Consider the following 16,213-nt stretch of genomic DNA (forward strand, 5'->3'; position numbering starts at 1 on the left):
ATTAGATCCCACAGACTGAAGTTAACAGCTACACCAAACACCAAAGCAGACATTATATTAAGACTGTTATTTTGGGGGAATGGAGGTGTGGGGATGACCTGGGGTCTAACTAACATCTGTGCACCTCCAGGGGTCAAACCCACTCCAACACAAACCACTTAGCTCTGAACACCAGCCACGTCAAACACCCACGCACCGACACAAATGAAACGCTTTCAGGTCAAACAACCAGGCTATTATTACCTCAGTGTGCTCTACAAGATGGAGTCTTGATTTAATAAACGCCATTAGGATTCGCTCTTTATATCTCCTTTTTGTAGAGCAAATATGTCCTGGAAGCATGCAGGCAACCAGCTTCTCTATATGGTATGCCAGCAATGCCAAGACTGACCCGTAAAAGAAAACAAATGCTAACTGCTTATAACATTTCAACAAAACCTTACTTTAAAAAAAATCCTGAATATATTCCTTTAAAGGGGCAGTATTATGTAAAATACTCTTTTTTTATGCTTTATATTATGATGTAATGTTATTCCCTCATCAATAACATATCTGGAGTGTTGTTTTGATTCTTTTGTGCATGCTTAAAAAAAACTTTAATTGCCATGGCAACCATGCAGCTGTGCAAAAACGACTTGGTGGACCTAGCTCCGCCTTGTGGCCAGAGCTTCTCCTCAGAGCTGCAGTTATAAAGCTTTCGAGCTTCCAGCACCTCACTTAAATCTAGCCAGATTTAATTAGCAAACACCTGGTGTACCTGAGCATCTTTTGAGCTCGATATAGGAGCTACTTCTCAGTGCAACACTGGTAAAGATGTTGCTAAAGGAGTCATGTTGTGATGCTTTCCTGAAGGCAGAGTTTCAGAAAAAGCAGGAGTATTTAAAGAGACAGAGGCCCAATTTCAAGACGTTAAATACAGAGTCAAATTTCTTTAGTCATATTTGATATATATATATATATATATATATATATATATATATATATATAGCGCTATGTGCCTGGAAAATATATAATACTGCCCCTGTAAGATTAATTAATTATTTAATTTAGGGATATTTTTAGAACAGAACAGTGCATAATAATAATAATAATAATAATAATAATAATAATAATAATAATAATAATCTGAATATAGTTTTTCAAGAGAAAAGTTGTTCCTTTTGATGGCAGGTGAGTCATTTCAGACAGTATTTTGTAGAAAATGGCTGCTAAACCACAGAGTTGTTTTGCCGTTTCTATAACGTTATAATTTCATAAAATGGAGCTTTCAGCCCAGCGGTAACTAGACATCCAGTTTCTCTCGGTGAAACAGGGGAGTTCATTTTGAGCCGTGGTTTGGTGAAGTAAAACCTGCGCCTGTGTCTGCCTTCAAACTAACTCCAGCATAATTCATATTTTTCATATCACTAAAACCAGGAAACAGTTCGACGTAACACAAGCTTTCTCACAGACACACACATGCAGCAGACCACTGTACATTCACACACCTGATACGCAGTGACAGGAGCGCAGGCTTCAAACCTGCAGCAGTGGGGTCAGAGTTCAGAGGCCGTCCAGTGAGTACTTTGCGTTGCGATGCTGAAGAACGACGAACACGCAAAGCTTTCCTACAAACAGAAATTTACAGTGAAGGCAGACCAGCGGTCCGAGGTGGTAGTTCATGTCCTTCAATGCGCCAGATCGGTTTGGCTGGCACTCAGGTCGTGATGTTTTCTTAAACGATGATTTCGTTCCTGATGGGAACAGAGACAGGTCAGAGGTCAGTGCCAGATCAGTGATATTAGTGAAATAACAACACATATTATATATACACACCAAGAGAGAGAGACATACAGGAGAAACAGGGGGTTCAGTTCTTTTCAATTTTTTAGAATTGAAAACAAGGTGAAGGTTTTTTTCATCACTTTAAACAACTGATCACTGTACAATAGTTTGCTTAAAATCTTAATTCTCTGTCTTCCCTTTTTTTGCAGCATCCAGGGTCAAGTTGCTCCAATCAGACAGTAATTTACAACTTACACAAAAGTGTAAAATCAGAATTTTGTTGTTTTGTCATGAAGGACGTTGTTCTACCACCAAAGTGTAATTCACATAATTACCAGGAATTTGGACTAACTGCTTGATACATGATATTTTATGCATAAATACATGCATAAATAAAACCCTTCAAATTATAATCTTAATTTCATGGGTTGGATCAACAGTTTTATTCACTGTCGTCAGAATGGAGGAAAATAATTTCATGTTTAGCTGAAGTTTGTTCAAATGGTTCCACAGGCAAAGAGGAACAGAAGCTCCAGTCTAACTCTGCAGTTTATCCTTGATCACATCTGGGTGGAGGAAAAACAGGAATCAGATTCTGAAAATTCTTTTTTTTTCCTTAGTTCATTAAATGCACCACAAGAAAAAAAAACAACTAATTTTCGCACATCTGATTAATAACAATTAAACAGCATTATCATTGTGTTTCTTTCAAGCTTTTTGTTGCCCAATACCAGACGAGTTCAGGGACTTTTGCTTTGACGCAAAGATGGGAAGAATTATCTAAACAATTCCATTTGCTGTTAGATTCAAAACTCGTTTGTCCATCAAGGAAACTGAAGCACAGATGTCTTAAATTTAGGTATTTAAATAAAATAGTTTACAAAATGACTTTTTTTCTTCAGGTTTTTTTTTTAAAGGCAAAAATCTACAGATTGTCTTTCTTCCAGTTAACTTATGCACTACTTTGTACTTAACAGCACATATAATAACACAAATGGAACATGAATAATTGTGATAAACTTTAACGGTTATGAAAGCGTTTGGCAAAACACAGAAACAAACCCGAGAACTCACTGCAAACAGTTGAACCAATGTTTTGACAGTCAGGCTTCCTTACTTGGTAGTGGTCTCTGGCAGGCTTGTCCGGCAAGTTAAGAACCCCCAGAGAGCTGGCCCGCTTCATGCTGCTCCCACATGCAGAGAGGCAGGGTGAGGGGTCAGGGGTCAGAGGTGAGGGGTGGAGAGTCAGTTGTGAGCTTTTAAACTCAGTGGAGTTACATGAGGGTTAATGATAATGTCACAAAAAAGTTAATTCCACAATAATGTATCGGTACAATGTTAGCACCACTTCTTGATGCAAATCCGCAATTTTTTTAATACATTTAGTTTGTTAGGTTGATGGAAAATTCAGCAGTGTTTGTGTGTTGTTAGACATCAGTTATGACATTTTGGGCTGCATGTTTGTGTAAAATTGGAAAAAAAATAATAATAAAGAAAAAAAGTCAGATTATTCTGCCTTTACTGATGGTATAGCAATTTGACTGACCATTCAGATTGAGTTGAGTCTGGCAGACCAAAATGTGAAACCAGCTACTGATCTGTGCTTAGTTACAAACACTGAAAAACACTAAATCTTTCCAAGTATTTTTGGCCGAGTACACTTGAAATAAGACAAAACTAAGCTTTTCTTTTAAATAAATAATTCCTTAACATTGATTTTAAAAAGTACTAGTGTCATTGGGAGATTATTTCACTTATAATATGGGAAAAATGTTCTGATAAGTGAAAAAATCTGCCCATGGAACAAGTACTTGTTATCAATATTAAGGAATATTGACTTAAAACAATATGCTGTATTTTGTTGAAAAGTTACTTTTAAGTTAGTTTTGTCTTATTTCAAGTGAACTATAATGATTGCTCTACAAAACAGATCAAAATACTTGGTAAGATTCTGTGTTTTTGCAGTGAATAAAAAGATTTAAGAAACACTGTTTTACTATGTTGTGCACCAAGACATTCACACTACAAGTTCAACACATGCAAACATAAAGCATAAAATTTAGGTTTATGTGAATGTCACTACAGCAAACATCCAACTTAAAGTGCATTTAACACTCCAAGGGTTTAGTACGGTTTAAAAAAACAACAACAAAACTTTACAATTCACATTCCTCCTTAAATAGCCTGAAACAAATACATAAGGAAACTTAGCAAAGCTAGCAAGCTGTACTAACTGGGCTAATCGCTAATGTAGAGATGCTAAATACAGTTTTAAAAGTCTAATTATTTTGGTTTAAATATGAGTAAAAAACTGATACACACATTCGTGATATCTGTTCAGAACAAATAAAAGGGGAGTTATTTTGTCAAAGATGTTTCTGCAGTGACGTTACATATCTGAGTCTGTCATGATGATGATGATGATGATGAGGAACACCAACATCCTGTCCATCACCATCATGAGGCACAGTGAAGAGCAGCACCAAGGAACACAAGAGACCAGCAAGAACAAAGATGAAGCATGCAAGTCGACATTCAGAAGAAATAAAAATTTATTCATAAATAAAAAAAGAAAAACAGAACAATGAAAAAAATACATTTTTATTCTACACAGGACAGCCATGCAGACATTTAATAACAAAAAGATGGACTTAAAAAAGTCCAGAACAGTTACAGTTCAGCCACAAAATGCAGTGAATAGATGGAACGATTAGTTGGAAATTATTTCCATGGGCACAACAAGTGCGATGGAAAATCACTGGGAGACATTAGTAGTTAAACACAGCCTGCTACCTTCCCTCCATTTATCTGTTAGTCTTTGGCTTTTCACCGTGAAGATGTTCAGGTTTGGTTTACGGAGCCCTTAAAGTCCGATTCGCACACTTTCAAATCTCCGTTGTTCAAGTCAATCAAAAAAAATGATCTTACACACAGAGATTAAAGATTTTTTTACTATCGACACTTTAAGGGCTGTGTATCAGTCAGTGCAAGTGCTAAAAAAAGCAAGAACTCAAACATAAAAAAAGACAATAGCAAATGTTTCTTAAATAAAATATAAGGATTTGATGGATTTTCTTTTTTTTTTTTTTTAAACATAATCTTTTGGAAATGTGGTAAATTCCTCGAGGCGTGTTTTTCCATTAGGGCAGCTTCCTTTTTAAATTATGGTTTTTTTCTAAAATGATGTTTCTTATCTGGAGAATTAACAGTTTTAAAGTTTTTCTTTAATGTTACAAAATGACCCCAGATGTAAATACCACTAATGTCTTTAAATCTTTTATTTTTACAATACTGCATGTTTATATAAAAGATATCATGTACTAGTTTACAATACTTCTAAAATTACTTTGTCACCCCACTTTCACCTAAAAAAATAACTGTTTTTACCAAAAACCAAGGCAGTTTGCAGAAGTCAGAGTTTGCTTCTGTTTCATATTTTGATTCATCTATAGATAAGACACCTATAAAGAAATGTAGGGGGAAAAGTAATAATTGCATATGGGACAAGAGTCCCTAAAAACACTTATGTGCAAACACAGCTTCAGGGTTACACCACTTCACCACCGGTGAAGTAGAAGAGTTCACTTGTTTTGGTTCTGGTTAGCGCACCAGCCAGCTGCTCCTCCAGGCTTCCAGTGTGTGACAGGAGCCACCTGCAGCAGTCACTGCAGGACTCTAGAGCTGCGGATAGTTACCCGGGGTTTTTGTGCTCGCCGTCTCGTGACGAACTGCCGCCTTTCAGCTTGCGGACCAGTTTCTCGCTGCTTCGACGGAGCGACGCCCGTAGTTTACTGAAGGAGCCGCTTCTCTTCAGGGACCCAGATCCGTCCTGGTGGGACACATCACAGGCTTACCCTTACTCACGCCACTTTCTAAGATGTGCACAGATGTTAAAGACGTTCATATATGACCAGCATTTAGTTTGCAATTGAGATGCACCAAGAAAAACTGGCTTGTGACTGGAATCGGATGATGTTCAGTGACTAAGGCCTACCAGGTCGCTCTGGTTGTGTTTCCATTGGCTGTAAAATTATGCAAATTGAAACTATGAAAATAAATCCGCTCTGTGGAAACAGGCCAATTTTGAAAAACTCAAGTTTATGAATAAAAAGTTTTTTGCGCTAGGATCAGGCGGTTTTACAGCCGTATTGAAATGTATGCTTCTGTAGTGGAAAAACTGTTTTCACATCCCACTGGTGATGTGATCAACAGCCGGATGTTACTAATGGCGAAAACTAGGATGATGTTTTTGTGTTTTTTGGACAATGTACAGCCGTCTCCATCAGAGCTCTCAGCATCACACAGGTCATGAAAAGTTGCTCGTCATTCCAACGTGTTGAATTCATAGATCTTCTGTAAAATCACAACTACAATTTCCACAAAGCGCCACATTGTCGCTTCCTAGTTGCTCCAACGCCTGAATGAGACGCCGACGTCGCCTCTGATTGGTTGACCAATATGAGCGCTAGCACCATGGCTGAATTATGAAAAACTCTTTGCATCTATTGCTGCCAGGATTTTTAATGACTTGTATGAATAAGCTTATTCAAGTGTGGTTTTAATTTAATTTCTTATTTAATGGAAACATAACACTTACGAAATTATGTTTTTTTGACATTAGCAGAATATCGACAAAGATTTGCACACATTTGTAATGGAAACGCAGCTACTGGCAGCAACACTCTTTCCTCAAACACAATTACCGAAATCACCACAGATCCCAACACGAATAACCACCGGTTTGTACATGTACTTTGAACTCTATTATTTGTATTTGTATGTACTAAAGTGAAATTGAAATTGGCTAAAATCAATACTGATACGTCAAACTTTGTGATTTGTCACAAATTTCTGCTTTGTGCATCTCTGGTGTCCAAGAAATGGACGATCAAAGGTTGGTGCACTAATATGATGAACTGGTGAAACACCTATATAATTAATTATACAATCCCAGGGCCTGGACCAGCAGTCTCCAATGCCAGATGGGAAGTGACTGCCCAGCAACTTTTAGATGAATTCAAGTTCGATCACAGCTGAATAAAATGAATGGCTTATAGCCAGACTTCTGCAGCACAAGAACATGCCGGGGAGATAATTGTGTCATTTGATTCTGGTGTGTTAGAGCCAAAGGCTCATGAGGTCTGGAGTTGGAGACTCCTGGTCAAGAGTTTTATCAGCTTTTACACCTTTAACTAAGTGATATTTACAACTTTATGCAAAACAGTTTTACAATATTTCATACAAGACAAACAAGTGTTGCAACAAATCAAAAAAAGACATCAAAAGAAGCACAAACTGATGTTGATTGATGTATTTGCACACTCATTGACAAGGCAGAGCGGGAACTTTAATGTGTGGGTTTAATTTTGACTGAAAATCTGTTATAGCCACTTTTACAGGAGTAGAGGTCTCTAAAATGTCACACAGAGAAAAAGTGATTTTTCACTCATAATGCAAAAAGTGCACACACAGCATGTTGCCTATACCCACAAATAAATTGGCAGTGCAAAATTACTTATACACTAGACTTAAGTAAATCTAAAAACCCGATATCCTTCTATCCATTTATCTGTCTAACAGCACTAAAAGAGACGGGTGAGCACTGGGTGGCGCAGTTGGTGGAGCAGACGCACCACGTGTGGAGGTTACTGTCCTGGGTTCAACTCCCCGTCTTTAAGATCGGTTGATAGTCGGTCACCCAAAGTTATGGAAATCGGGGCCAATTTTTCAGTCGGTCAATTTATCGGTGCACCCCTACCAATAAACCATCTTTGGGTGATCAGTTTCTAGGTTCTGTGTTATCGATACAATAATATCGTAAACGTTATTGTAGGGTGTTACATTCTTTTCTCTGGACTGCATATTATTCTTTGCTCCTAGTTGAAATCTGGCACTAAATTTAGTGGTTACCGTGGTAAATCCTTGAGTCCGTTAATATTGGAAAAGAATGACTAGTTACACTGTGATAATTATGCTACATTATTTCTGAAGCATAAAGGCTTTTCTGTTTAAGCCTAAAACATTTTGATCATGTTGTAAACTACAGCTAACTTTGATCTCAGTCTATCTGGACTGTAGCTTTGACAAACCCTATGTCTCCAAGAAGTCAACTGATGTTAGTGAATTCCTAGACACCAAACTACTCAGTAAACCTCTGGAACACAAAGACTGACAATTTGAAAGACAATTTAGAAAAATGTGGAATGAAAAATGACACAGGTAAGTGAGATATGAAAGTGTTTTGCTGCTGTGTGGTGCAGAAACTTCACTCTCATTCGGTCACGAAGGCACACAGAAGCAGAGAAGGAATGCACAAAGAGGCAAGAGGCACAGGTTCAGGTAAAGCAGAGAGATTAGGTTTTATTAGAAGTTAAAGACAAACTGGGAGATGCACAAACGAGACAGAGGACACAGAATATTAGTAGCAGAAGTCGAGGACAGGCTGAGGAAAAGGCTACTTAAACCCCAAAGTTCCAGGAAATGCAACAAATAATGCTTGTTTACACCAAATGCCGTCACTTTCTCACTACCAACCCTAAGATAGATACACAGACGGTAAAGATGAAACTCTTTTTCAGTCGAATTTATCTGAATACAGTTTTAAATTAAATAAATAAATAATAATAAAAAACTTACAGCTTTTCTTAAATCCACATTTTAATTCCTCCTGCATGAAAACCAGCTGCCATTCACATGCTCTAGTGACCCCTGACCTCCCAGTAAACAGATGAGCACAAAGTGACAAACTACTGGCTACTGTGGCAGGAAGCAAGACCTAGATGTGCAGAACTACAAACTACGCTGCTCCTGATCATGCTGATGCTGTTATTTACAATGCGTTTAGTCACTACTCGGATTATTTCTGTCAACAGAAAATGGGTAATTCAGTTCATTAGACCTGCAGGATATCATGACCTGGTGACAAAGTTTGAACTGTGTTCTCTGACTGGAATAGGTCACGTCATAATGCCATCGACAGGTTATGTTTCTATAAGACATGAAGATTATTGTAGTGGATTTTAATAGGGGCTGATATGTTTGAACATCCAAACGTTTCCCTGTCATTCTGACCCAAAGGAAAATCAACATCAACCATAATGTCTCTTTTCTAAGACACTGTAACAAAGTGTCTTCGTCCTTGACACTTTGTTACAGTTTTGCTTCATTTGGACGTGTAGCCTTCAAGTCGGTTCCGTTTTTACAAACATGACTAATGACAGAGGAGCAGATCCAATGCTTGATCCTGATTATTTTTAATATAGGCGAAAACTTGCCTATATTCACGATCCACGTTTCCATAAAACTGCATATACGTACACAGGTGTCATAAAAAACAACATGTGTAAGAATTAGAACAACCATCTGACAGCTGTGTTGAGATCTAAACAGCGTTAGCTATTCATATTTAAATGTGATGCAAAAGAATTCATTCCCCCTTATAACTTATTCAAGTTACAATCACAAACCTTTTTCTTTATATTCTTTTTAGAGCTTTTAGGCAACAAACCAACACAAAATAGCAGCACATAACTGAACGTCCATGTATTTTTTTGTATCCAGCTCTCTTCAGTCATTATCAAACAGCTTTTCTTAACAACTTCGCAAACTAACTAGTCAATTAGTAAAATAAGTTAAATAAATAGTAAATTAGCTAAATATGATCAAGTGTTCAGTAAAGGAAAGCTGTTATTAAATTTTAGGCAATGAAATTTTTATTTTCTTATTTTGAGAAAGGAACTGAATTGTTTTATTTGCCTTTTTTTTTCTTTTTTACATATTTCTAGTATAAAATAGGCCTAAAAGGTTAAATGAAAAATCTGCATAATGTGCCAATTTCTTTATCCAAATAAATGTCAGAATACTTGATGAAATACTCAATTACTACAATAATTGTTAGCTGCAGTCCCACATATGAATGTAGATCTTTGACCACTTGTTTACAAGTTATTGTCCATTTACTCTGACCAGCTATTTCTTTTCTGTCTACACAGAATGATGCTGCCACCACCATGATTCACTGTGGATGTTGTGCAGCAGATGTACCAACTAACTAAGTGACTTCTGAAGGCAGTTGGTTGCTATGGTACATATTTTTTAGGGCATCAAAGTAAAAGGTGCTGAACAAAAAAAAAAAAAACACTGCCACACTTTTCAGATTTTAATTTGTAAAAGGTTTTGAAAACTGTATCTTTTCCTTCCATTTCACAATTATGCACTACTTTGTGTTAGTCTCTCCCATAAAATCCTCCAAAAATCACAAAGCTGAATTTTATGATTGTATTCTGTCAAAAAGAGAAAAAGTTCCAAAAATATGAAAACTTTTGCGAGGAACAGCAACAATAAGCTCATTGTTTTGGAGTTCAGGCCAAAATGAAGATAACTCCTGGGCAGAACAGCTATGTTTATGGACATACTGTCACAGCGGTCGCCCACCACCCACAGCAGATGAACACTTCAGTGGGGTTAGAGAGGCGTCAGAGTGGTATCAGTGTGGTTCAGTGTGGTGTGAAGAATCCCTCCAGGAAAAAAAAAAAAAAAAGAGCGAGAGGTTCGAGGGGGTTGGAGCCGGAAATTGAAGAAAACCGCAAAGCTGGAGGGGTGGAGGCGAGGTGAGGCCAGGCATCCGTCATGCAGAAGACAAGTTTTTAGAACCATTACAAGGCATCTGGAGTTAAGCCTGCCATCCAGACAGAGCAGAAAGACAAGAAAGAGAGAGAAATATAAACAGTGACAGGTGGAGGAACAAAGGCACATGAGACGTGGAGCAAAAGTTGCAAAAGCAAAGCTAAGCAGGCAGATGGAGGGAAACAAAAACAGCAGCAGACAGGGTTTCCACTAATCAGACACAAGCTCTGTTCATCAAACAGTGGAAGGAAGCACTAGATCTGCACACACATCAGAAAAAACAAAAACATTAGTAAAACAAAAGGCACAAATCTAAATATATATTTATGTCATTCAATATGGTAAACAATTTGATATTTTCCCAACTTGTGCAAGTACAGCAGGTCTGATTTCCACAAATGGGTCTAAGGTTCTTCAATTGGCTAGAAAGCCTTTTCTCGAGGTCTGGACTTCCATTTTCCACTATTACTTTATCACGAAATACTGCTTTTTTTAGATGTGGCCACTAGGTGGAGCTATTTGACAGTTCACTGTGTTGGTTTAATCCTGTGTCTGAATTTGGAAAATATTTGAGAGACTTTTTTTAAGGCGGTGGAAATTTGTTATTGTTAAAGCACAGCAAAAAAAAACAAAACAGGAGAGGAATAAAGAAAACACACGAGAGCAGCCAGAGCGCTGCTGAACTGGGTGGTTGAATTATTTTGCAAATAGATATAGGAGTTTTTTTTTTGTTTGTTTGTTTTTTTTGCTCAACTAACTTATTAAAAAAATGTCACCCTCCCCCGATTAAGCTATTAACTTAGATATTTTTTTCCAATTCTGATTTTTTTTTCTTGTATTTAAAATCAAGCTAAGAAGAGATGCGCTACGTCCTGCAATTTCTTTTTTCCTCTGTGGCTGCAAACATATTTAGTGACAAAGGTAAAAAAAAAAAAAAAAAAGTGAAGGAAAAAAATGAGGAGAAAAGTCAGTTTTCATTCTCAGAAAGCAGCACATCAAACAAATACATGGACACATGCAGCACAATGCACACAGATAGAGAACATCGAGCAGGAGTACAGTACAGAGCCCTGGTTAAGTCAGAAAAGATTTTTAAGTTTGATTTATTAATTAGAGGGAAGAGAAGTGGTTTCACAGTTGCCTGTAGAGGGCGCTGAAGAGGAAATGATTTCTTTGACAAGTTGAAAACCAAAATATGGCTTTGAAATTGCAGAGAGATGGTGAAGTACAGGCATAAAGATGTAACAAGTTTGACAATAATGTATTGTAAATCAACAGTTTAACATCTATTAATAATATAAATTCAGTTGAATATTTTTTTCTGCCAAGTATAAATGAAGACAAAAACGATCCCTTCTGAAGCTCAGTTGGGTTCAGGTGTTTGGTTCGGCTGCATCCTCTCTAGAAACACTCCCACAGTCATGACCAGGGGTGGCTCAGATGCTCATTGATTGTTCAGGGTGCTATGGCAACCGTTGCTATGCAAGAGGACTAGTTGAGCAGAAGCAGCAGCAATTTACAGCCAAGTCTACATCTACATGTAGTGTCACTGCAGCGACTAGAAGCAGAACACTGCAGACTCTCCAGAAGGTTAGAAACGTGGCTGTGCTGCAGAGAGTCAGACTGGATGGGTTTATATGTGGTAGATTTACTGCAGAAAAATGTTTTAGTGGGTTAGAAAGTGGAACAGAGAAAAAGTTAAGCTAGGAATACTCAAGAAACGAGCAGAAATCTGGGATCTAATGATTTTATCCTTGACTGGACCTGATCACCAATTGGCCTGCCTTAAACTAAACATACTCTTGGGCCTAGTCCACACATAGCCGGATTTCTGGGGGAAACAAATATATTTTCATGAATTTTGTCCTTTCACACACAAAGCTCAGTTTAAAATCACTAAAAACAATTTATAAGAACTCCGACAGAAGTGGAGATTTGTTTTTCCATGTTTGCATGTGCACATGGAAAAACAGTTTTAGGTTCTACGACAAACAATGCACCAATATATCAACATACTTGCTTTGATAAGATTCCCAATCAGCATTATCTTATGTTTTAATACGTATGTTTTCTAATAAGTTATTTAAAAGCAGTTCAACTTATACGCCTGTCCACACAAATTAAGTCATGTTTAATTCCTAACAGGAAGTCGAGGTTGTTTTGAAGGATCTGATTGGTTGACATAGATTTCAGCTCTGCGTTACACTGCCCCCTATTGGTTAGGCATGTTTAAAACAAAGCTCAGAGGTGGATTGGAGGGGTTTCATGCAGATAAAAACTTTTCTGAAACCGATCGTAAGTGTACGTTATTTTTCTTTTTAAACAATGTGGTGGAGTTAATTGTTTTTATAAGAACCAGGCTATGCGTGGATAAGTCCAAAGTCTCGACTGCCATAAAGAAAACCATTAAATGCTACCAGGTTGAGCTAATAACACTTCCGTATGGAAGTTATTTCAGAAAGACGACTGAAAGTTCCACAATTTCAGTGTTAGTGAAATGTTTAAGAAAGAAGACAGAAGAAGCACAGAGATACAAGAAGCTTTTAGAAAGGAAGCTGTATGTAAGCTGTTCATTCAGGTGGCTAGCCGGGCTAAAGCTAGTAACTGCTAATATAAGATGCTATAGTTTGTTGTCATTGTGTCTTTGTTAAATATACACAAATATAACTAGTTAATGCATCATAAGAGAAAAGCTTTCAGTGGTTACAATAACTCAATAACTAATAGCTTTTTCCCTCAATGAAACTTCAATCTGTTTCATAGAAGATAAACTATAATTCATTTTAAAATGTTTTATAATTCAAGTCCATTTACTATAACCTTTGGATGTTACTGTAACATTAACAGTAACAACATTTGAAATTTACAAAATTATAGATCAGAAATCATACAAAAAAAATTAAATCTTTGATTTTTTTGATGGCTAATTAAAGAAATACAATTTAACTTGTGAGTCCTAAGTTTTAACCCTTGAGGCATCTTTAAATTGTCTATTCAATTTTCAACCCCACATGGTACAACATATAAAACTTAAATAAAAATTTAATAAAAAATTTTTCCACTTTCAATGCATTAAAACTTTCCAACGACTTCAGACCTGTACAGGGATTTGTTTTCCATATTTTTAAAATCTATATTTTTGTGCCTGTTTTGTCCAAAAAAGTCTGAGTTTCTGTAAAAGAAAAACCTACAATAAGCAATCCCCAACTATAACAGCAGCATGGAAACAGCAGCAACAGTCAATCAGCATCATCAGTAAGATACTATTGAAATCATCCACATGTAGCTGATCGAACAGTAAACTTGTTTCCATTTTAGATAATGCTATTCTATTTTAGAAAAACACTTTGTATGTATCTTTATTGAGTGAAGCCACTGAACAATGCTTTTTCCCCCAAACACCCAAACAGACATTAATTGTAATCTAATAAATGAAACAGGTGTTAAGTTTACAACGCTGACTGAACGAAAACAAACAGAGGGAAGCAAACTTTCAGATGGTTATAGTATTCTGCTTTTATCCTCACTCCCATCACTCATTTGCAACTATGGCTTTGGTCCATAAAGATGGAGGCTGAGTATCATAGGAACGCAACTGTTGTTCCAGCTGACATGCTGCTGGTATAAAGCGCTGAGGGCTGTGTACTGTACTTACCCCGTTCCACTCCACGCTCATACTCACTTCCTCGCCACCGTCCGGCCCGCTCTCGTACTTCACCGTGTCTGAAGTCAGACTCTCTCGGCTGCGATGCTTGTCGCCGGCCTCTGGTTCACTGAGAACCTCAGCAACGCGTTGCTTGTGCACATTGTCCAGACCCTGAAACACAACAGAGCTCGGTAGGTTACTTTAAAAATGGGATGGGTCGCAACAACAAGTTAATGTCATTTCACTGCAGCTATTTCATAAGCTGCAACAAAGTAATTCAATTAATTACTTTTTAGTGTCTATACAGTAATGTGTAATGTCATTTGCTGATCTGGACTTGAATAAGATATTAGGTGCAATTAACTCAGCATTTTTTTTTTTATCTCATACCGTTTTGATATATTCTAAACTTCTAAACCATGTGACTCTTACAGTTTCACTTGGACATTCTCACACACAGTTTTTCAGAAAAGGTTCTGCGGTGTGAGCCATCTATTCTCTATTTGTTCTCTAAGTCCTCTCAAAGAAGGAACCCACAATATTTTTAGATTGTTTAAATCAAAATGAGCATTTTCACAAAGTTTAATTTTTAACCCAAAATTAGACAAACACTTGTGTTGTTTGTCTCACTTCAACCAGCAGAAGTGAAACACCCACCTGCTTTCTGGAGCGCATGGCTGCCTCCTCCAGAGTCTCAGCTGCCTCAAACTTGCCCTGCCGCCTGTAAAGAGCTCCCAGGTTCTTCAGGGTTGTGGTGACCGTGGGGCTGGAAAGCAGTGAGAGGATTATAATATTGATAAGTCACTTTGTTGATCGATAAAATAAGAACTGCAATTGTTTACTGATTTAATGCATTTTCATTTTAGCCATCTCCACAATACAAATTACAAATCTTTCAAAGAAAATGTGTAAATTGGTTCAGGTGTGTTCTGTGGCAATTCAGAAGTGGGAATAACTTGGATGAAACTGGAATATCAAGAAGAAGCTTGATAAATAATATTTCAGGCTGATGATGTCAGATGTAGGAGATAAAACTGACCTGTCAACTTTACATGCTTTGTACCAGCCTCCATATTCTCCAAATTGTGAACTGTCCTTCAGTTTCCCCTGTGAAATAACATACAAAACTATTCTTTAGAAAGAGAAGCCTGAACATACAGCATTTATTCTGTGTTGTATTGTTAACACAGGCAGGTTAAAGCCTTTGACTTGCAAGACTGAACCTGAAATTGTCAACTTGTGCATCACTATCAAGGAACATCACAATGCCTTAGCGTTAACAATAAAATGATTTTAAACAGACGTTTAAGAAGACTCGCCTTGCTTTGTTCCTCTCTCTCTTCAGCATGCATCCAGATTGGTTTGTTCTCATCTGAAAGAGAAAACAAATATCAGCAGTGGCAACTAGAACATGTAAACTAAAAGGTTGTTTTTGTTTGCAGCGGTCTTCCTTTTGATAGCAGATGCTGGAGGTTGCTTAAGAAAAACCCAGTAGTTTTGGATTATTTTTGTCTCCGTCAGCTGTCATTCAGTCAGAACACCAGATGACCTCTGACTGGCCACCACATCCCTTGCCAATTTTACACTTGGCAAGGGATGCAGCAACCACTTTTTTTTTTTTTACTTCTGATATCAATATCTGAGGTTTAGAAAAACATTGCTAATTTAAAATGTTTCTTTATTTAAACAGAAATAAATGTACTGAATTACTAATTTACTTGGCAACTCTGCACCAGTACAGCACACTGAAATACAGTCAATGTAATTATGAGTAGAACAGCCAATGTAAAATAAGTAATAAAGAAACTGAAAATGATAAAACCAATAGGTTGACTGCCTTGGTCAAACATGTAAAAATAAACTGAAACAAACCTTCTTTCAAATGGTTCATAAAGTGCAATTAGAAATTCTAAATATAATGCAAAATAAATAATAAAACATGATGCCGCTCAGAGAACAAAGCATAGAATTAAACCAACTAGATCTGCCTTTATGGATCGAGCACATCGTCACCAATATCTGATCTATAATTCTTCTTTCTTTCAATATTGGGACGATACAGATGATAATATCAAATTGGTGCATTTCTACACTTGACCAGCTCTGATCAGTTGATACCCAAGAAACAAAAAATGTTTTTTGTTTCACTGCACTGCAATCACTGCAATAGAAATCTGA

General features: G+C 37.1%; 1 protein-coding gene across 6 annotated transcripts in view; it reads right to left on the bottom strand.

Moving 5' to 3' along the window:
* Positions 1–973: 973 nt before the first annotated feature.
* The window catches only part of klc1a (kinesin light chain 1a), a 34,593-nt gene continuing 19,353 nt past the window's right edge, over positions 974–16,213 (bottom strand). For 2 of the 6 annotated variants that reach the window (XM_015036932.1, XM_015036933.1), the window contains exons 10-16: positions 15,355–15,407; positions 15,075–15,142; positions 14,693–14,801; positions 14,045–14,206; positions 5,460–5,593; positions 2,882–2,948; positions 974–1,733 (exon numbers count right to left, since the gene is read on the bottom strand). In XM_015036932.1, coding sequence (XP_014892418.1) covers positions 1,668–1,733; positions 2,882–2,948; positions 5,460–5,593; positions 14,045–14,206; positions 14,693–14,801; positions 15,075–15,142; positions 15,355–15,407 — 659 coding nt within the window. In that variant the 3' untranslated portion in view covers positions 974–1,667. Of the gene's footprint in view, positions 1,734–2,881; positions 2,949–5,459; positions 5,594–7,609; positions 10,442–14,044; positions 14,207–14,692; positions 14,802–15,074; positions 15,143–15,354; positions 15,408–16,213 lie in introns of those variants that run through there. The other 4 variants (XM_015036934.1, XM_015036935.1, XM_015036937.1 and 1 more) reach the window with 4 other exon arrangements.

The sequence above is a fragment of the Poecilia latipinna genome, unplaced genomic scaffold (genome assembly GCF_001443285.1).
Source record: "Poecilia latipinna isolate Pla-1442-1.1 unplaced genomic scaffold, P_latipinna-1.0 Scaffold386, whole genome shotgun sequence".
Classification (NCBI taxonomy): domain Eukaryota; kingdom Metazoa; phylum Chordata; class Actinopteri; order Cyprinodontiformes; family Poeciliidae; genus Poecilia; species Poecilia latipinna.